Source organism: Schistocerca americana, chromosome 2 (assembly GCF_021461395.2).
Source record: "Schistocerca americana isolate TAMUIC-IGC-003095 chromosome 2, iqSchAmer2.1, whole genome shotgun sequence".
NCBI classification, from domain to species: Eukaryota; Metazoa; Arthropoda; class Insecta; order Orthoptera; family Acrididae; genus Schistocerca; species Schistocerca americana.
In genome coordinates this window covers 278,552,358-278,576,528 of record NC_060120.1, presented here as the reverse complement: position 1 = coordinate 278,576,528, position 24,171 = coordinate 278,552,358, and the positions used below count along the sequence as shown (strand labels likewise).

General features: G+C 36.2%; 1 protein-coding gene across 1 annotated transcript in view; it reads right to left on the bottom strand.

Annotated features, from left to right (window-relative positions):
- LOC124595500 (glycine-rich cell wall structural protein 1.0-like) overlaps window positions 1-24,171 on the bottom strand; it is a 60,863-nt gene that overhangs the window by 17,787 nt on the left and 18,905 nt on the right. Inside the window, exons 4-6 of the mRNA XM_047134265.1 lie at window positions 17,041-17,123; window positions 11,586-11,784; window positions 3,270-3,341 (exon numbers count right to left, since the gene is read on the bottom strand). Coding sequence (XP_046990221.1) covers window positions 3,270-3,341; window positions 11,586-11,784; window positions 17,041-17,123 — 354 coding nt within the window. The remainder of the gene's footprint in view (window positions 1-3,269; window positions 3,342-11,585; window positions 11,785-17,040; window positions 17,124-24,171) is intronic.

Here is a 24,171-nt window from a genome sequence, read left to right as displayed (position 1 = left end):
AGGCAGCACGGATCTGCAACCTCATAATACGATGAACTTCAAGTTTAAAGAATGAAGCCTTAATCAGGCTTACAACTTTCTCCCAGAACAAAATTAGCCCAACATCTAAGACCTTGCACAAACTTCGTCTTCTGTATTTGGCACAACCTACAAATGTTAAAACATTTTCTTTGCTGAAATTGACAAAATCTAAATACAGGAGTAATCTGAGTGAAATACACATTTACGACATATTTTACTCTAACAATAGCCTAAGTTGAAGTGTGTGATGTCATGGTGGCATGGCATTTTTGAGTCAGGTGTGCTTGTAGATGGTGTGTTGCAGTATTTGATGGCTTGAACATTTTGCATGTTAAGTTCGTTCCTAGGTGTAATGAGTGATGCCAAAATTGCCACATTGTAAACACTTTAATAATGGTTCTATGTTGATGTGGCGCACCAAAGCCGGCAGCATTTGGTACTCTGTGTGCGTGTGTGTGTGTGTGTGTGTGTGTGTGTGTGTGTGTGCGTGTGCGTGTGCGTGTGGGGGGGGGGGGGGGGGGGGGAGGGGCAGTTTCTCAGCCTAGAATAATGTGAAGGTGGCTTCGATTTGTAATTATTTTTTGTTGCTTTACTGTAGCATGTGTGTATGTTTGTATGTTTGTAATTGCTTGTGTATATAAAAGCTGGCAAGGATTTTAGTTTTCATACCACTCTCAGTTTTTCTCGTTAGTGTTTGACAATTGTGTTTGCTGGTTGGTGGCTATAGTCAATATTTGTTTACCATAACTGGTTAGGTTATATTACATTTTTGATGGTTATGAGAGTTTTGGCTTGCCGTACTGGGGACTTCATTTCAGATAGAAAGGGTTACGTCAAGGTTTCAAATACTGATTTGACTATTTGAGTGTGATGGGTTTTTCGTACTACTGGTTTCATTTTAGCTGTCACATAGGTCAAGTGAAAGTTGTGGTTTTGGGTTTTGAAGTTATGTCTGGGTTTATGAAATTGAGGTCTTCATCTGTGCTACAATGGTCAAGTGAAACCAGCGATACTTGGCTTTCAAGTTGTGAGGGGGTTTTTGGTATTGAGGGCTTAGTTTGAAATACATCGGTCAAATAAATTTACAATACCTATGGTTTTTATTTTTGCATTTTTTTTGGTTGCGTTAAAAATGATCATCTCTTTCTTGATCTTTGGATTAATATTTGTTTTGGAATGGTATCTTCCTTGTTGTATATTTAATTTGCTCCTGTCCAAAATGCCTTACTTCGCACAGTTGTGCTGTTAATTTCCTTCCACTGCTAGAGTTAAAAAATAGTTTGTGTGTGTTACCATACTGTATATGTAATACATATGGTGTCCCTCTTGATTTTGCAGGTCAGAGCAGATGGGTGGAACTGCAACCTTCAGTGATCCCAAAATGTGTTATCTCGCCTCTATTGAGAATTTAAACTTGATGTGTTGCCCTCATCGTCTACTAATTTGGAGACCCCTGCTTTAATAAAGAGGCCAAGGATATTGCTTTCCCAGTACCTCAAAACTTTTCCTACACTGTGTTGAAAGTTGTAAGTACCCCCCCCCCCCCCTCTCCCACCCTCCAATGGTTGACTGTGAAGAAAGTATTAATATTTTTAGTAATTTAACATAGATCTTGAAATACTGACCAGTTCTTGCAATTAACTTATTTCAGCACAGCACCTTGAAATTCAAATAAAGTGCTCTGTATTGGGCACAACATAACAAGGCTCCACTGTTAAGAGCAGCACACTAGAGCACAAACTTCTATGACAATCATGCAGTATGGAACAAAATGAAGAATTTATAATTTTTAACAACACAGCTACACAAGAAATTCTTAAAAGTTCCAATACATTTTAAAGTTACTGAAATTTGTCAATGTATGCCATTTACAAAAATTAGTAATGAATACAATGGCGAGGCTGCGACTTAATATGCAAACTGACCAATCACAAAATACTGAATAAGGTTTTAGGTTAGATTTGACTTATTCCTTAGAATGCAATTTCTAGAAAAGTTAAATGTACGAAATTCCTCTAAAAATCCCAACTCTTGCAATTTATGAATAAAAAGGTTGCTGATCCTGAAACTATGTACAAAATTCAGTAATGAATCAATGAATCAAATTGTTCTTACAGTTGGTAATTTGCATATTGAGACTAGCCATATTTTAAAGGTTGAAACATAAAACAAGCACACAAAGCTTTTTCCCAATAATCAGCCAACTAGATTTACACTCAACATACAAAAAGCTTGTGTGAGCATGCTTTCCCATAATTTGCATAAGCATGATAATGAAATACTGCTACTTAGTTTTTTTAATTCCTTAGAGAAGTAACATAGTATTTGTTTAACTTATTCCTTCTATTATTTCTTGTGCTAGCACAGCAAAAGTTGTGCAAATCTCAATATTTCACATCCAACTAACCAAATGCAGTAAGGTGACAAATGAAAATACAGAGCAGCAATGGATAGTTACAGCAAGTCCTTGTATTCTAAACATATAGTAACTTTACACTGATAATCTTTGCTTGTACTAACAAGCCACAGTGAAATCCTTCATCAAATTTTATGACAAAACATTACTTCACAAATTGGGTCTTTGAAGCAGGTAAACTTCAAGACATATTGTGCATTTTGAGACATTACACAGACAAACTTCAAGTATTAAAATATACAAAGTTTTTCTTACTCAAAGCTATTCCTTAAGCACGTATTTTCTGAGATTTTCTTCCCCTGAGTCATTTCATGTATAACTACATCTACATTATTAACAAAGCTCTCAGCACAATTTGGTCTGATACCCACTTTGAAGTAAGTAAACTTCAAGGGATATTGCGCATTGAACAGTCCAGCTACAAGAATGCCACACACCAACAGTGCCTCTTTGACTCCACATTTACCTTTAAATTCTCTCGTTTAGTCCAAAATGAAGGACACTGATACAGAATCATTTGTTTCACCTAATTTGACTACCTTGCTCACAATACAGCCATATTCTGCACACAAATATACCTCAGCTACCAATAACATACATATGTGTGTGTGTGTGTGTGTGTGTGTGTGTGTGTGTGTGTGTGTGTGTGTCCGTGTCCTATGATGAGCAACTCTTTGAAAATTAACAAACAAGCAAATTTAGAGAGCCATGAAAGACCAAAGAAAGTGCAAGACACCACAATGTTTCCCCCAATATATTATCCAAATTTTTGTGAAGTCAACCAGCACCAAATAATGCATTTCAGAATTTTAAATTCAGAACAAGAACTCACCCATAATATGAAGCACTGGGTGATGAATAGTTATTGGACGTTGGTAACACTTGAGATTCATAACCGCCATAGCTTGACAGGAGAAACAAAACAAAATATAATTTATTGACTTAATAGTAAGATGTACATGCAAACTCACGACACTCAAAATACATTTCTGTACAGTAACTACAAAACCAATGTCACATGGGCATTTACTTGAAAATACATTAATGTTGCCCAGATCCTGCCCAAGTAACTTCCATGAATTTATACTTCCATGCTAGCTTCTGCCTCTTGCATGAAAATCAGAACCAATGGAACTTCTTAATTGAAATCGTGTAATCAAAACCAATAAATATTTAGCTGGTAACTTCTTTAATTCTACCATTTACTTCAAGACCCTTATCTTTACAAAACTAGTTTCAGTAATAAGTATAGGCCTTGTCCAGTTTACACAACAACAAATAGCAATAATTGCCTTACAGCATAAAATATTTGCATTAAAATGAGTACTTGACGTTTTCCACTAGAGAGCCTGCATGCATGCATGTTCCTGAGACAGCAGATGATTAAAGATCTGCAGTCACCTGCCCCTGCCTATGTGCCTGCTCTTGCAACAAATTACTTATGCACGACTGACAAGATACTGCCTGGTATGTTACTAGCTCTAAACTAGAATGAATGAACTTCACATTGACAAAAGTATCCGGTGGAAGATTGCCTTGAAACAGCTTTGATTTCACCCGAAGTACAGTATAATCTCTTTCACATTCCTGGAATTAACATTTTCCCACCATTTACAATGTTTTTCATCATTCCCATCAAATTTCCTATGTTTAAAATCTTAATAGGCACCAATTTTTGCACCAACATATAATTTTCCAAATTTTAATAGCCACCAATTTTTGCACCAACATATAATTTTCCCATGATTTAAAGCTTTATAAAACAATGGTCGTGGAGCAAAAACTCTCAATTGACATAAAATGATACTGACATGGTTGTTGTTTATGAACATTAAACGGTTAAGTTTCTTGACAACAGGGCACTCTACTCATTAGATTTGAACTTTTAAAATTTGAATAATTTTTGCTTAGTCTCCTTCTACTGTCAAGCTCTACTCAGTGTGGCGGCTGATGGGAGTAACTAGATTTGTTTGAATAAATGTATCATGACTGATCACGAGCATCATCAAATTATTTCTACTGTGCACGCACAGTTTCATGATAGTTGCGATCCTCATAACACTTCTGCATTACTAGAACACACATTGTGGGTGTTTTGTCGTTTGGCCACTTTTAGTGCTAGATGACACCTTTGCTCTCTTTGCACTACTCAAATGTTTCTGGTTTAAACAATGAAACACTGCAACATTTTGTGCGGTTTTTCTGCACAATGAAGGAGGTCCATTACCTTTTAATATCAAAAACACAAATGCAAAAATCGCACAAAATGCTTATTTAAATATGTGTCTGACAATAGGACTAAATTCTTGAAATGTGCTTTGTTGAGTGTGAAAAAAGAATCAAATAAAATACACAACTGGTGAAATCCATTATTTAAATAACTCAGTAGCAGGCTTTCCAAAAAGAATTATAGTGTATAAAATTACACATTTCTATTTTCTGCACAGTTACAAGTTCAAGTTACATCTGCAGGCAAACATCTTTATTAGATAATGAAGAATTTTCTGACAACTATTTTGATGTGTATTACATACATAATCTAGGAAAACTTGAGGGGTACTACACATAACATTTACCACTTAGAAAGTTATTTCCCACTGTTTACGTGCTTTACATATTTTTTGTAATCCATCGAAAAGTATAAAGCAGTGTTTTACGGTACTTTGTACCTATACAACACACTTTCAGACATATATACTTTGTTTTTCCTTTCTCTAGAATGTTGGGTAAGTCTCATTTAACTATTTGTCACACTCATTTTCCAACCAAATGAGATTCAATCCACTACTTTTTCTCTAAATTTACAGATTTTCCTTCTCTTTATCGAGTCCTATACAGCCTTGTTGATACAATTCTGTAAACTGCACAGATCTCGCACAAATTTAAGCAAATTCCAGGCTTTTTAAGTTAGCCATACTTGGCTTGTTACAATAAAAAAATGTTATAAAGAATTTTAAAACTTATAACAAGTATGCATGATGAGAAAAACCATAAGTCACAGTTTACTACCTTATTTCTATGACAACCAGCAATATGTTGTATTTGACACAGTTAAAACATACAAAAACTTATAAATCTATGACATTACTTGAAACTTGTGTGTGTTCCAAACATACTTTCAAATTTTCCTGATACCATTCATTTCTTAAGTTCAGAAGTAATTTATTTTTTCCTTTCAGCCAGTAATCTACTCACTTTTATATATTTACTGACCATTTTCAGACTTCTAACAGATTGGAGAGGTATGATAAATGCAATTTTCTCCACTGATTTTTAAATCTCAGTGTTCTTCATGTCAAAACAGTGGCAAAGTACTAAAAATAAAAAATTCTGTTGGCCTTGTGTTCCATTCTTAATCTCTGAAGGAAAATCACAAAAGTCTGGAATGCAATAGTCATACCTCATGTCACTGGACACCAATGATACAGTCGTCAATGGCTATGTCAGAATAAGGAATGTGGTTGAGGAAAGAGGGCAGTTTGAACATTTTTACAGCAGATTAGCAAGTAATTGGGGATGTAAAATGTGAATACCATGACTGTCAAGACTATTATAGCCCCACATCTGGATGTGAAACCCATTTAAATCTTTTCAGCTCTACCTTTATTAAAGTCTTTAACTGGTCTTTCTACTGCTTCATTCTGAATATTTACATATATTTTCACAACTTACATGAAGATGAGTCTTCTTAGCAATTGTTAAATAGGAACTATTACTCTGAATGCAAATTCTATTTCACAGAAACAGTATTTCATTCAAACAATGTGTTGGAGCCAAACTGCAATGGATGAAATACAAATGCAATCAATACTAGTTAAAACTAAATATTCTGAAAGACACTCAATGCCTTTTCACTGTGTGCTGCCACCCCCCACATTCTCTCTCAAGTTTTGCAAACTGATGAAAACTCCGCAACTGTTTTTTTTTTCTCTCCGTAGTTTTGCTCCCATTGTGAAGTATTAACCCTCCAGCAGTGGATGATTATCAATTTCTCTGTATAACATCACGGATTAACTTTCTTTAATAATTATAATACTTTTAACAATTGTATTATGGGAATATAATAACAAAACCAGAAAACTGAATTTAGTATTAATTTATAATTTTCATTTAACATAAATGATGCAAGAAAAGCTTCCACACGCAAGCTCACAAAATTGCTGTTGCAGAAAGATATCTGTGTAAGTCAAACCTGACAAGATATACAACTCAACAATTTAAAGAGAAAATATTGACTTCCACGGCAATGTACAAACAGCCCACGTATTTTATCTAACGTAACAGCATGCCCTGAGGAATCCTATGAAAAAAGCTGAACACACACATTCATGTTATCCGCAACTGGAGGGTTAAGTACACAGTTTCAAGCTAGATGACTTGCAGCAAGAACAATTCCCCAAGATGACCCAATACAAATCCATAACAAATGGAAACCTACCCACAGAAGAGCTTTCAGAAAATAATTCTTAAACACTGCATTCAAAAATTTTACACACAGTGCAATTTCAACAGTGATTAATTAAATTTTCAATGTTTCCATAAACTGAGAAATAGTGACAAATGTGATGTCTGGCTTCTAGAAACTGTTCATTACATCAGTCTGCAAATCTAGCAAAGTTCTTCTAAGGAACACCCTAATCTGAAATACATAAACAGTGTAGCTATTTTGCTACTTCACAAAGTTGTAATGTGTTTTCCAGTAATTACATTTTGTACACACATTTATAAATTACACAAAGTGTAAAATGGAAATAAATATACAAACCAGCTACATTCAGCAACAGAAATGGAACTGAACATGTAAATCTTTAATGCACCAAAGTCTGACGTGCTCTTTAGGGGGAAACCCATTAATGATTTTTAACTTGGGATCTATTTCCCTACTTGTTCTGCACCCTTTGTTACACACCATACTAAGTTTTATCCTTTCCTCTTTTCCACAATGCCTGCAATGTATTACTGTAAAGCTACTTCTTGAGTGCTAATGCAAGGGCGTTAGGAACAGAGGGTTCATGATTTGACCAGCACAGAGAAGTTAGCAGTTTTGGGTGGGGGTGGGGGGTGGGGGGCAGGAGAAACATCTTTTAATGGTGTCTCATTCCAATCCACCTCATGAACGCAGCCACTACATGCTTTCTGCTCACAAGGGAACCTTCCCATCGCACCCCCCTCAGATTTAGTTATAAGTTGGCACAGCGATAGGCCTTGAAAAACTGAACACAGATCAATCGAGAAAACAGGAAGAAGTTGTGTGGAACTAGGAAAAAAATAAGCAAAATATACAAACTGATTAGTCCATGAGCAAGGTGGGCAACATCAAGGAGAATGCTACCTTACGAGCGTCGTGGTCCCGTGGTTAGTGTGAGCAGCTGTGGAACGACAGGTCCTTGGTTCAAATCTTCTCTCGGGTGAAAATTTTAATTTTTTATTTTCAGATAATTATCGAAGTTCAGGCACTCATACATAATCAACTTCACTCTCCAAAATTCCAGGACATGTTCAGATTTGCTTGGACATATACAGAATTTGACGGTCTACGCACGGAAACATTTGAAAACATAAAAAACATATGTTTTGACAGAGCACAGGGAAAACTGCGCGACTCAAACTGTTGCATTCATTTGAAGCAGTTTATGTGACAAACTCTTATGTTTTCATCACTTTTTTTGAAGTGATTATCACATCCACAAGAAAACCTAAATCGGGCAAGGTAGAAGAATCTTTTTACCCATTCGCCAAGTGTACAAGTTAGGTGGGTCGACAACATATTCCTGTCATGTGACGCACATGCCGTCACCAGTGTTGTAAAGAATATATCAGAGGTGTTTTCCTGTGGAGGAATCGGTTGACCTATGACCTTGCGATCAAATGTTTTCGGTTCCTATTGGAGAGGCACGTCCTTTCGTCTACTAATCGCACGGTTTTGCGGTGCGGTCGCAAAACACAGACACTAAACTTATTACAGTGAACAGAGACGTCAATGAATGAACGGACAGATCATAACTTTGAGAAAATAAAGAAAGTAAAATTTTCACTCGAGGGTGGGCTCCAACCAAGGACCTTTCGTTCCGCAGTTGCTCACTCTAACCACGAGACCATGGTGCTCACCAGCTATCATTGTCCTTTATGTTGCCTATCTTGCACATGGACTACTCAGTTTGTATATTTTGCTTATTTTTTCGTAGTTCCACACAACTTCTTCCTGTTTTCTCGATTGATCTGTGTTCAGTTTTTCAAGGCCTATCCACTGTGTCAATTTATAGCTAAATCTGAGGGGGGGTGCGATGGGGAGGTTCCCTTGTCAGATGAAGCACCTGCGAAGTTTCTGATCTAACTGCACAACCAACTATTTTTCAGCATTCGGTACTTGGAATGGACCGTCAACTAGTACTGATTTAACTTTAATACAAATAGCCAATAAAAAGCATTAATAGCTACTGCACACATTGCTGCTGCATTTATAAATTGGACTATGACCAATGACAAACTACTTGTTATCAAGTCTTCAACATCTCCTTACTCAGGTTTAGGGAAATGAGCACTCAAGAAAAAGTTTACAGACAGCAGTCTGCCATTTGAAGTCTAAATAACTTACTCTGCAAGGTCAAGATCTGACAAATTTTCATTAGCAACTATGCCTCACTGCCGTTACTGAAATGGCAGTATTTTCCTTAAACAAATGGTATTAACATTTACACACAATACGTTCACACTGATACTTGTAACTGGGGCCACAGAAACAGTAACTAAAACTGCTAGTTCTCTCTCACTTTCAGTAACAGGAACACAATGCAAATCATACTTTTCTATATCAACATTACATTGCATTTGGTCAAATGCAATTATTTCTGTTAACTTTTTACATATTTATTCCTTCTTCTGTGGATCTGATAAATATATGGTCATAGCCAATTTTTTGGGACATTCTTTGAGTTAGCTTTACCTCAGCACAGCAAAGCCATGAAAATCTGTTATATGTTTCACACCTTACAACATGTAATCTTTAAGTAAAATTAACTGAATATTGCCACCACGCTATTTAAAGTCTATCCATATAGTTTCACCAACTATGTTGTTCTGTAGATTAGTTTGTTTGTTACCATGGTTATTTCAATTCACCAGTCTTCTGATCTCTTACTTGAATGCACCATTTGGCTTTATATGGTATTAATAGGGACAAGAAGAAATAAGTTTTACTCCTTAATTCTGTGCAGCCTTTGACCAAATCCAGAGGTGTTTACAGTCAAATTTGGTGTCATATCTTTTACAATTTCAGTGCTATTTTTTACCTTGTTTCATACTTTGTTACATGAGAAATGAATTGTTACTTTAAGATTATACAAGTACATGAACCTCAGCCTGAAGGGAAAATTAAAGCAAAAAGCAATTTCAACATTGAACTATCAATTACAAATATAAAAAAAAATTTTGTTACCAGGTTTATTACATTTTTATTCGGGAAAATAACTAGTTTCAGTATTTCGTAACAAACACAAATTTCACGTTACTTTGCTGAAAAAAATTTCCATTATATTTTTAGTGAAATTCTCCTGTCCCTAAATATCAAAAATATCTAAATTCAATTTGTCAAGTAACACACTTAACTTGAAAACTGGAATGTAACTACTCTAAATTTCTCCAGAATTTTAACCTTTCTATGTGTTTACAAAATACTGGTGAACTGAAATGGAACACTAGTTCAGCATGCTGTCCACAGTTTAAAATAGATCATGAACAATCACACAGCGACAAATAATTTGTTCCACATATTTTATGGAAATTTACAAAATGTAACAATAGTGAAAGCTTTTATTTGACAGGTAATTCACAACATGTATTGAATTAGAACTTAATACACACGAAGTATTTTCCCAGTATCAAGTCCGGATCAAGGAAGTATAAGGGAAATGCTTTGAGCAGCTGAAATATTAAGAGACACTATTGACTCTGGAGAAGTCTCTAGCATTACATTACAATGAGTAATAAAATAATTCGCATTATCTTTTTTACTGCTATAACCACACAGTGCTAAAATAATACAAACATTATAGCTGAAACACACCAGGAAGATATCTACCGGAAATCTGTAAAGATAAAGATGTAACACGAAACCTCAAATCTGAGATTTCTTCAAATCTGAGATTTCTACTGGTGATTTGTTAAAATTACCAATATGGAAGCATAATTTCAATTATCAACGTTATACTACTAGCATTACCTCCAAAACTTCTCAAAGCCAATGTTAAGTTTCACTGTGCACTGCTGGTTTATTTTAGTGTTAACAAAAAATTAACTACAAGATATAACTCGGAATACTAGTTGCTGCAAGTTAGTTCTCAATATTATTGGACAGTCTAATAATTTGTATTCCAGCTACATTAACAAGTTAATTTCATACCCGAGTGCTCGATTGACTGTTATGTACCTATTTTTAATTTTAGGTATGTCTCCCTGGCAATATAGTAACCTCTAAACTACATAGGTCAACAATATGTTCAAGAAGTTGCTTAGAAAGTCATTTTGTGTGAAAAGCAAACTTAAAACTATAAGGACATGTTTTCTCTGTTGTATGTATTCCACTGCTGCTCTGTTATGAACATCAAACAAATACATTTTTACCAACATCTGCATCCATGCTGGGAAGGATAAAACTTAAAAGCACCAATTAACCAAACTAGTTACTGGAATGGTACTATTTACCTGCAGTAAAATCAACCGATACTATAATGCCACTATTACTTAAAACCACAGACTAGCAGCAATATTTGCATACTGGTTACAAGTGATGGAAATAAAACGGTTTGCTCAACACATCAACAAAAACTTCATTTGCACAGCATCTCAAATGATTAATAGTTGCATCAATCTTCATCCTCCACTAGCAGTGCTCGTAAGTGACTCCAATTCAAATTCAAAGGTTTTAGTTCTATATTTCTGGCATAACCACTATTAATGATACAAATACTGACAAACTATACAGCCCAAGACATATAAACATTTTCACTCATCCTTAAAATTTGTGGTACAGCGCATACAAAATTGCATAGCGGTAGTCTTGATACCATGACATTCTTAAATATAGCCAAGAATGTTTCAGGACTCTTCAGTGCACAAACTCCATCTGACAAGTTAACTAAAATTTTCTTACCTTGGAGGATGTGTCATGTATCCATTAGCCCCTGGACCTCCATCAAATCTGCCACGCTTTGGTGTTGGGCCTCCTTGGCTCATACCTCCTCTCTTACCTGGAGGTCCACCATACCTGTCACCACCTCCTCTCCCACCTCTATCACCCCTATCAAAGCCACCACGTCCTCGTCCACCGCGGTCCATTCCTCTACCTCTTCCTAGAAAGAGGATAATTATTTCAGGTCAATCCATTTAATACATGTAGCAAAGCATGTACAACTTTTCACCTAACAAAGTAAAAGCTGGGATGGAATAACAACATGAGTTAGGATAGCTTGCTATGCATAACAGAGGAGGCACTGAGCAGCAGATTGGCACAATGTTGTCACATTTCTGTTGATGACAAGCTTCAAACATACTGACTTTCGCGCACTTTAACTTTTCCGGAAATCTTCTGTCTTTTTATATCGGTCCACAAACTCGAATTTTCTTTTCAAGTAACTTCTCTGCAAGTTCTACACTGTTAATAATTATCCACGTATAGGTGATGCCACTTTCCGTAAGAAGGTGTCATTAGTTCCATCACTGTTTTTGCTAAAGGTCGTCTAGCGTCTTGAATGAGGAAATGTATCCCGTACACACAGCATCCAAATGAATATGCCATATTTCTGTCCACGCCACAGATCATTTCTTCATCAATTGAGATGTTTTGACTCAGATTAAACGTTTCTTTAAATTTTTTGGAAAAATAATGATTTGCGAATTGCACTTTGAAAAGCCAGTCGGCATTATCCGGTTTACTGTTGTTGGAAAAATGTAAAAATGGTAATATTTGTCTGAATCGGTTGTGGGAAATCGTTTTGCGAAATATCAGTGTGTCTATCAACGGATTCGTTTACCAGTAATTATCAATCCTTGCTCTCTCTTTTTTTTTTATTTTTAACAATTCCCGTAAGGGTAGCAAGCACATATCTTTTCTAAATTCGGGGTTCCGTAACGTCAACAAATTGGGCCTTTTTTTTATCCAGTTTCCTTCTACTGTAATTTTGACTGTAAAACTTGTTGGTTTCATTGCTAATATGTTCAAATAGATTGTTCCTAATATATAATTCTACGATACCAACATGACTCTGTATCTTTGGGAAATGTGTGCGGACCCAGAGATCCTTCAATTTTATTATTGGTCCCCCGTAAATCATAGTCTGTCCATCTGATTCACCCGAATCAGTTGGCAACCATAGCGTTTGCAGAATTCTTCTTGGATGTCTCACTATCTTCTGACAATTCTGCATCTCTCATTTTTTTTATATCCAGTGTCTTCTTCCCAATCAGCCAAGTCGTCCGGAACGTCAGACAAGACGTCCGCGCATTCATCATAAATAATCATATCTTCTCTTTTGTCTGCCATGATGAAAGTGCAGAAGTACTTATAAAATCAAAAAACTTGTTGACGTGTATAACTTGTTACCTAAACAAAACACAAACAGAATGAAAAGATACTGAAGTGCTGTCACCGGCCACTGCGCGATACTATGCTCACGACACCAATGTGGTGTCGCCAGCCATTGGCCGCTATTTCACGCACGACACCACTGTGGTGTTGCCGGTTGGCAAAGTGATAACAGCCAACAGTCTACTTCTCATTGTGCTGCTCAAATTTTCACTTTCTGTGCCATACAATAAGTTACTCCAATTCTTTGATCCCTTGCACAATCTTTCTGCATTTAAGTTTTCCTCAAATAACACAAAATTGTCGTTTCTTAATTAGGTACGGGAAATTTTTGGAAGTGGTCAGTAATTTTGAAAACTGAATAGATTTATTAGAAAACATTTTATACGAAGTTGATGAGACATGAGAAGTGACCCACTGTATTACTAATGAAATTTGGAACAAAAATAAAAGACTGAAATTCTTGATTAGTCGGGAGACTTAGGAGGAGCTCTGCACGTGACTGATCAGATTGCCATTGACATCAGAGACACAATGTTCAGTAATAGCAAATACTGATGCCAAAAGAACTTTGACACCAGCAACACACATACCAAACAAGTGATCTCAGTCTCGTCATCAGAATCATCATGTCAGTTTGCCAAAAGCAAATTAAGTATCATATCAATGTATTATAACCACTGCCTTACTTTAGAAGTGATGTATTAATGTCATCCCATAATATTTACGGCACCTTTAATGAATGATCCAGTAATTTAGAATTTTGCGGTACACAGATGTGCAAGAACGTATTTTGGCAGAAGCATAGGATTTAAGTTAACAATACATTGTAGGAGCATAATGATGCGAGTTCAGCTCACACTGCCAAACTTAACAAATGACAGAACACCTACAGAAAACTGACAATGACTGAGGAACTGTAACTGCTTACACTACAGAAGTTTCGAACCACTTATTTGCTGACAACCCCAACATATTTTTCCAATTATATTAATACAATTTACTGCCTAACTTCCATTAAGTTAGAGCTGTAACAGTCAATTCTGACAAACTTATTAGTTCTGAACATTTTCGTATCTGGTCTTCATCATTAAATATATTTAATAACAGCATTATGATCATTGCAATACACATCCACAATTTGTCACAAATTTAAACTAAAAAAAAATAAATAAAAAAATAAAAATAAAAAATCAATTTGGCTTCCAAAGTCATATTTGACAAAGAGACAGTAAAGGGTAGTCATAACATCAAAGGAAAATACTACTCGAAATGGAGAACTATCTCAAGGAGGTACTACAAGGACCAATTCAAGGCCCGATTTTTTTTTTTTTTTTTTTTTTTTTTTTTTTTTTTTTTTTTACATAAATACCAGTTTTATTCCCTGATGACGCATCGGTACCAACAAAAAATAAAAATGCACAAGAAATTCCCGAAAACGTCGAACTCTAGAAAACCTAGAAGTGTGGTTCCATTTAAATGGCCTAAAACTAATTTAAAAACACAGCTTATGCATTTAAAGATAAAATAGTCCAAAATAAATGATATTCAAATTATGTGCAAGAGTCTGGAACTAAACAAAGCAGAATGTGTTACATTCTCAGGACTGCAGTTGGACAGAAATCTGTAATATTCTTCACATGTAGACTATTTAAAAAATAAATTGAACAGCCCGACATTTGCTATGTCAATCTTAGCCAATGTCACTGGCATAGACACGAGAAAGGTAGTATACCATAGCTACTTTGAGGCAATACTGAGATACAGCATTGTCTTCAGGGGAAATGCCAGCAATTTGCAAAGAATATTACCTTTACAGAAAAAAAGAACATGTGCAGCACAAAACCACGAGAATCTTGTCGGCGACAATTACAAGACCTAAACATAGTAACTGCTCCATCACTGTATTTATACAAAATAATTCTTTTCACAAATATTAATCCACAATTGTCTACTTCAAATAACATCCGGCACATATATGAAACTACAAACAAAGAAAGTATCATGCATCCTACACGCAGAATCTTTTTGCGGAGACCCCACAATATATGGGGATGGAAATATACAATCAGTTAAAAAAGACAAATTTTCTGAAAAGACAGACTGATTCAGTAAAAAGAAAATTACATAGTACTCTCGTACAAAAATGCTATTATACTATTGATGAATTTTTTAATGATGATCTGACCATTTCAACAGGATAAAAATTAATAGTGTGTGTCTTTATATATTCAGATATTTCACAGGTCTCGTAAATGTTTTATTCTACATACAATCTATTATAGTTATTAGCTTGACGAGCCTCCTGTACATTAAATGATTTTACGTGTATGTTACAAGACAATAAAATTCTCTTTCAGATACGTCCACAGCCTGTGTTATCCAATGTCTCTCTTACTTATGTTCCTTTGAACAACTATTTCACTTTAGTATTCATTTATCTGTCTTGATGGTGAAATATATCCTCAAATAGTAAATAAACAGCTTTAGTTTTGTAATATGAATAGAGCTCTTTGGTTTGATTACTTTCACTTCAAATTTAATATCTCAGAAAACTTTGCTTTTTACTGATTCTTTAATAATTGTGTCACTAACTGATCTGGCTTTTCGACATGGATCAATTTGGTATTATTATGTTGGTACTGTTGTCAGCTGAAATCAAGAGAAAAATGCACCTCTACTGACAGATTCAGATCGAATCTTCTTGGATGAAATAATCAGGAATTCAGATCTCTGGGTGGGGCCTAATGAGGCAAATATTTTCAGCAAAAACAAATCTGATTGTCTACAGAATATGAGAATGGCTGTGTTGAAGTTATATATAGTGGTATTTAGTTGAATTAGGTGACAAAACAGAATTTCTGATGAAACAAAAGAAAGTAGAGATGTGATGGGTTATAAACAGCACAGTGAACACATCATAGCCAAGGTAGGTTACAAAGCCAGCACCAATTACAGTGGTACACTTTGGTTCCATATATGAATACAAAAATACTTTACACTGTACAATGACTTACAAGAAAAGATACGGGTAAGGGTGAAATTTACTTACAATGGGGACTGGAAGTAGGTAGCAGAAGAAAAAATTGAGCAGGCTGGTGAAAAAGGGTAGAAAAGGAAACAGCTTGGCAGAAATTCACACTGAGCAGTTTCAGCACTGACAGCATTTGGTTTAAGAAACAGGAAAGAAAATTTTACATATAGAAGAAACCTCGTCAGGATGTTTCAAATGAAAAATACAGTGCTAAAACTTGAGATTTGGAAACCAGATTTCAATCTACAGAACATTTATAGTGGCAGATGTGGCCTGACATTCCCTGTTTACGAACTGCAGATTAAACTACAGAAACTTATAAAGGTAGTAAATTATGGATATAAACTGAAAGATGATGAGGATAGTTTCAAAATAGTATTGGGCAAGGGTTACAAACATATCCACACTTCCAAACTACTGGCCCAAAGCCCACCAAATAAATCATGAAATGATAACAGCTCAATACAATTAGCTGCCTGAAATCATTCTTATGAGCCCCTGACCTCCAATCGTACTTTTAAATCCATATTTGACATTTTTTTCCTTAAATTGTTCATTTCAGTGGCCGAAAACTCCACAGTTGCTTGCGTATCAAAACTTCTGCCCTTCCCCACGTAACGAATGTTCCTTCGAAGTATTTTACTGGGACAACGTTTATTTGTAAGATGACATTCTACAGTCTTATTAAGACACTGAATGGTGTCTGCTCATCTATGCAATCATTTAACAGTTAATGTTTGTTGGGCAACATTTACTTTTGGTTCTTAAAATACCAAATTCAAACAATAAACATACATGTTAAGGTGACTTACTGCATTACACAACTTCTTTTGCTTTTTAAATTTAATGTTTCCTGATCATTAATACTAAAATACTACAGTGTCAGATCTTCGCTAATAACTGTAATGTGTATTTGGGGGGGGGGGGGGGGGGGGGGGGGGGAGGGGGGGCGTGAACAGTTACAATGAATTGTCGAAGCACCATACATACCTCTTGTAAAAGTTCCTCTTCCATCACCACCACCTCTAGAACCGAATTCACCACGGCCTCTTGTTCCCATACCACCTCTGCCCCTGAAACAACCATTTATAGCATACAATCAATGTAACATTATAAAATTTGTGACTGAGCTGTTACGACAATGTCTTAAACATGATTTTTTTGGTAAACCTATCGTCTCATCTGCAAATAAAAAGTATATTTACCAACTAACTTTTGAATATGCTGCTATCCTAAAGATTGACCAGACTGCCAACAAAAATCAGGGCTAACATTCAATACCAGGGAATATCAGTGGCATAAGAACTTTGGAACATCAACCCTTGTACTGAAACCATCTACTCAGTCTCATCTCAGTCATCTTGTCAGTTTTACTACAATCTTCGAAGTAACATCTCAAAATATGCATAATAATTAAGATCGAACAGATGCAACATTTTACAGCATTTGAAAATAAATTTAACTCTACATTATGAGGTCAACAGCTCAAAGTATGGTGGACAGAGGTGTGCATGCATACACCAAACCAGGACACTGTCGACTATTTCATAAAAAAGAACGTCACACAGCTGTATACCATATTGGGAATAACTTTGAAAGTTTTGTAAAGGCTGAGATTACCGTATTTACTCGAATCTAAGACGCACCTGAAAAATGAGACCCGAAATAAAGGAAAAAAAAAAAAAAAAAAAAAAAAAAAAAAAAAAAAAAAAAAAAAATAATTCCCGAATCTAAGACGCACCTGAAAAATGAGACCCGAAAAAAAAAAAAAAAAAAAAAAAAAAAAAAAAAAAAAAAAAAAAAAAAAAAAAAAAAATTTCCCGAATCTAAGCCGCACCTGAAATTTGAGACTCGAAATTCAAGGGGAGAGAAAAGTTTTAGGCCACACCTCCAAATCTAAACAAAGTTGGACCATTGTAATATGAGACAATTTAGTTCGAATGAATGACGATACACCTACAGTAGTTTGGTTCGAGTCTTAAGCTTAGCAGTTAAGCTTTACCAGGTAGCCATTGCTATGCATCAGGCGCTCCGTTCGTATTTATAAGCGTACCCTTCCTTTTTCACGTGCTTCGTCTGGTTTGAATCGATTGCTTATTTTGCTTTGATCTGATAAGTGCCGTTTTCTTTGTAATAGGTGTTTACGTCACTCTAAGCTGAAAATGCATTACTGTACTGTGTCATGCATTGTTTGTCGCATTCTGATAGTGCGTGTTTACGGCCTGTCGCCGCGCACGGCATGGCTTGCTTTTGTGCTTTTGTGCATGCTAAAGCCGCTTTTTTAAAAAAAAAAAAAAAAAAAAAAAAAAAGGGGGAGAGGAATCGTCTCATTAGCGAAGCAATGGCAAGAGACTGCTATTTGTTGTTACTTACACTGCTGCTTTCCTTGATAATGATCAACAAGAACCAAATAATATACCACGTATGATAGAACATGTTCTGAACGAGAGTTAGGTGAAAATTTTTCTCCGTTTGAAAATCTTTGCGGCCGCTTCTTTAGTACATCAAATTCTACACAGAAATTAGAGTAACCTTAGATTTAAAAATCTCGTTAGTTGCCGTGCTTCATTTCTGACTGTATCACTACTAGGCAAAAGAATAATACAAATATAAACATGACACGATACGTATATTCTTCCGCATTTGCTGTTGTCTCACTCTAGTTTCGTAGTTTATTAGGCAGACAGGGTTTAAATGAGATAGCAGCAAACACGAAAGAATACATGGCAAAATGTTAATATTCGTATTATTCTTATGGTAAAGAGAATACTTCATGTGATTCACATTTCATCAGGTTCCTATTAGCAACCATCTCTTCTCACAGGTAGGAAAAAATTCAGAACGTAGAGTTGGCCATATTGACAAACATCCCGAACAGTCTTGCCAGTCGGATTTTCGTAGTACATTGAATTTCTGCAACATCTGAAGATGAACAATACAGAGTTTGTATTTACTTCGTTGGATAATGTACGAAAATGTAGTGGTCGAAACTCTGAGCGGAGAAAAAAGCTCGTTTACCACCTTTTTTTTTTAAATTTATTTACTGACGCAGTGGTTTTGGCACCAGTATTTATCTTTGTGCCTACAAAGCATGCCTGTGTAGCGCTACATTTATTCGATGGCAGAAGTTAGTGGCGGCACCTACCAACATTTTTCAGAACTTCCGCTTGCTTTGCACTCGATTCTAAGCCGCAGGCGGTTTTTTGGATTACAAAAACAGGAAAAAAAGTGCAGCTTAGATTCGAGTAAATACAGTAGTAGCAATGATGTGGTCACGGATTCTAAGAAAGGTTATGTGGCTATTTCCTATGGTTGAGCAGATGGGTAGAGTACACTATTCTCTTTTTAAAGAGCTATTCTGTGGCTGGCTAATACAAAATCATGTGTCTTAAATTTTCTATTAAACTCCCCTATAATAAAATTATGTGGTAGAGGAAAAAACAATTTCAACCTTAAGGGCTAACTGTATACACACCAACCTCCATACAGCAATTTTGACATTAGTTGAGAAATTTAACTCCGTCCAAGGCTCTGCTATGTTGCAGAACATTAAATTTGGATCCACAGGCTGATCTAAGTTAGACTGAAGAATGCTTGGCAATACCACTAGAATCAGCTGTTGACAAGATTATTATGCTTCAAACACAACCATTACTCTTACATTGTAGGTGTCATGTTACAAAGATGGAGGAAAGGGAAGCAGAAAAAAAAGGAGTGCTCCTGAAAGTTCTCCCCATAGAAAAAAGGAGTTTGTTGCTGGAAACCACATTGCACCAATACAGAAAACAGAATGCAAAAGAACCAATAAAGTTACGATGGCCAACAAGAAAAAGACCAACTTTTTATGTAAACACACTTACTGAATTCTGCAATGTGAGACCTGTTAGCTTTATTTTCTGTTGCTATTGGGATTTCTTGGTAAGCAGATTCTCATTCTGATGTCATATGTGGCACTTCATATACATTATTAGACACTGATTTAGCTGATTCCTTGTACAGTTAATGGAACCATCCACGATTATTTCAAAATGTCTTTCCACTTTTGGCACCAGGAGATTTGATGGATATATGGGTGCATCAAATAGCACTACAACACCAGGAAACTCAATATTTGACAAAAATCATGCTGGGTTTTCCCAGCAGTTTTTTTTTTTTTTGAAAGCATGTTGATAAGTTGTTTATTCAGTGAGCCAATGCAGCCTGTTATCTTGTGTACGGTTCTCCAAGCTGTTTCTGCATCTGTTATAAGCAGATCACAAACGGCCATCTGAAGCTTACTTTAGCATAAAATCGAATTGTTAGAAATAGCATGCACAACAGTCATTGGGTAGTTTCCTTTGGTTGGTTTCACAGATACTGAGGAACCTTACTTTTAACTGCTGCAAAGTATTTTTGTGTAAGTAAAACCTCAGGTTAAATGATCTCATTTAATTTCGAGAACGAGTTTGCCCTTTGTCTTCCTGATTAGGGACACATCAGAATATTCATAACCGTAAAATAAATGAAAGGGAACGACAAATTTCATTAAAGAATAAATATACTTAGATGCAAGGTTTCTACACGATGTTCTTGAGCTTCCATCACAAATTATTATTACTGGACACTTTTGTATGCTAAAAACTTTTGCTTGGTTAGACGAGTTACCCCGGAATATGATCACATATGACAACAGATTGAAAGCAAGCAAAGTATGCAAGTATTTTTGTTTTCATCTTCTACGTCTGACAATTCTCCCCACAAATACAGACTTGCTTAGGCTCTTCAGCAATTCTATGGTATGCCCTTTCCAATTGAATTTATTATCGAGTTGCAATCCCAGAAATTTAACACTGTCAGCCTCTTCAACTGCTTGTCTTCACATGTTATACACAAGCTGGAAGTAAATCTCTTACAGGTTCTGGACTGCATGTAATGGATATTTTCAAAGTTTAATGACAGTGAATTAGCTTTAAACCATTTATTAATGTTAGTGAGGATTTGATTAGCAGCTATTTCTAAATCTGTACTTTATTTGCTACTTATTGCAATGTTTGCATCATCCACAAACAAAACAACTTTAGCATCTGACAATGTAAAAGACAAGATACCATCAATGTACACATGAGAAAACAACAGACCCAAGATGGAATGTTGAGGAACACCACATTTAATTAATTCCCAAGCAGATGAAGACAGACTGCTTACTGCACCGGTATTTCACAATGACACCCTTTGTTTCCTGTTAGATACAACACAAACCATTTTGCAGCCCTGCCGGTGATACCGTAATACACCAATTTACTTAAAAGAATGCTGCAATTCACACAAACTGGAAAAAGATTTCAAAAACTAGAGCTTCCGAAACAATAGTATGACTAATGCCTGATAAACACTTTGCTAAAAGACTGTTTTATTCATCAACAAAGTTGTAACTGTCAAGACAGCTTAAAGTACTTTTTCAGCAATTAAAATTAACACATGCATAGTTACCATGAAAACAATTATTGACAAAATTATTTAACCGGATCGATAAAGTATCTACTCACCTCGTGGCAGCAGCACACACACACACACACACACACACACACACACACACACACACACAGCTGTAATTGTCAAGCTTTTGGAGCCAGTGGCTCCTCTTTCAGGCAAAAGGGTTGAAGGGGGAAGGAAGAGGGGTGAAGGAAAAGGACTCTAGAAACCTAAGAAAAGGGGTAGATTTTGGGAAAGTCACCCAGAACGGCAGGTCAGGGGAGGCTTCCCATACAGGATGAGAAGGAAAAACATTGTTGTGGACTGCATCTGACAAGATTTGAAAACTGGAAAGCTTAAATGTGGAAGACAATGTAATATGCCGACAGAGGTTACTGCTTGAACATCATGCATGTGTTAGTAACAGTGAAAAGCTAAGTGCATTGTATGTAACAGTGGTGGGAGTGGAATGGTGGAAAAATACACGGGAAAGACAATGGAAGATGTAGAAAACTAAAATGGAGTGAAGCAAAGAGTAGTTACAGTGAAGAAATGTTGAGAAGGATGAAATTAACATAAATTAAGGTGAGAGGCAAGGACATGTTGTAGTGCTAGTTCCCTCCTGCTGAGTTCTGAGAAACTGGTGTCTGAGGCAAAAATCCAGATGGCATGTGTGGAGAAATACATGCTAAGGTCAGGAATGTCATGTTGTAAAGCATGCTCTGCAACAGGATATTGAGAGTTGCTAGTATACACCCTCTGCCTATGACTATTCATCCTAATTGATAATTTTGTGGTAGTCATGCCAATGTAGAAGGCCAAACAGTGTTTACATAACAGCTTGTATATGACAGATGTCATTTCGGCAGGTGGCTCTCCACTTGATAATATGTCTTGCCAGTCACAGGGTTGTTAGAGATGATGGTAGGAGGATGGATAAGGCAAGTCTTGCAGCGTGGATGGTCACATGGGCAAGAGCTATAGGGTAGGGAGATGGCTGCAGAAGCGGCATAGGGTCTGACAAGAATTTTGTGGAGATTGGGAGGACAGCAGGAAGCTATTTTAGGTGTGATGAGCAAAAATTTAGGACGGAATAGGTCTTATTTCAGGGCATGATTTTAGGAATTCATGGCCCTGTCGAAGTAGCTAATTAACACATTCCAGACCAGGATAACACTGAGTCACCAATGGTGTGCTCCGAAGTTGTTTCTTGGAGGGATCGGCAGTACCAGGTTTGGATGTGATGACCCAGGAAATTTGTTCTTTAACTAGGCTGGTTGGGTAATTACATGCAGTGATGGCTGTGGTGAGAATGGTGGTGTATTACTGTAAAGAGTCTACATCTGAACAAATACGTTTTGGATGCCAAGGCTGTATGGGAGGGAATGGTTGACACGTAAAGGATGGCAACTGTCAAAATGTAAGTATTGTTATTTGTTGATATGTTTGGTGTGGATGGAAGTGTGTAGCTGGCCTCAGTTGAGGACGAGATCAACATCAAGGAAAGTGATATGGGATTCAGAATAGGACCCTGTGCAATTTAACTGGAAGAAGGTATTCATAGATTCAAGGAATATTAGCAGGTCGGCCTCACCACGAGGCCATATGGTACAGATATCAGTGTGCTTAAACCAAATTCCACACATCCAGCAGTGCTTCACCACCCTTCCTCAGAAGGAAAAAGAGTCCTGTGCAGAATTCCAAGCTCTACATTCCCTAAAAGCTGATGACTCCATCATATCCTCCCAGCAGACAAGGATCTACCATTATAGTACTTAACCGAATTTTGAGAACAAGTGAAGCTGCATGGTTTACCTGCTTTACCACTGCTTCCAAGAAGAAAGTGAATCTCATCCAATGATAATGATTTTGCTACCAAGCGTGTACTAGATCTAAACCTCATGAATAATGGTAGCATACATTCTTTTTATTTCTTAGAACACTATACAGACGACAAATTCCACTGGCACATTTTCACTTAAATAATAGGGTGACATGATATGAATTATAACTTAAGAATTTATTCCACAAAGTTGAAAATGTACAGGGCTTTGCCAATTTATATATAACTGATCAGATTGCCATTAACAGCAGAGACACGGTGTTCAGTAATAGGAAATACTGGTGCCAAAAGAACTTCGACACCAGCAATACACATACCAAACACGTGACCTCAGTCTCGTCATCAGAATCATCATATCAGTTTGGCACATCAAATGTCTATCAGTTTACAATAACCACTAACTTTAAAAGTAACCTATTGCTGTAAACACACAATATGAGGCATCGTGAACAAATGATCCTTCAGAATTTCACTACACACAAGACAAGTAACCTTATCTTACCAATTACCTTCCAGTGTAAGACAAAGACAAAATAATCTAGAACCTGTAGTTAGGCACAAAGTCTACATCATTGTGGTTTTTTTTTTTTTTTTTTGAGAGACTTATTACTTTAAATGTTCAACAAGGCACAAATTTATATAAATTCAGTATTTAGTTGTCAGAGAGAGGTAGCACTAATTTTGCGATCTAGGTGAAGCTTAGGTCACATGGTGTAAGAGCTACTAAGATTATAAATCTGGGCCCTTCTCTGCTAGTATCAATACCATCATCCTCACTCTTCAACTGAAGCAATTATTTTAGTACAATCTAATGCCAAAGTATCCAA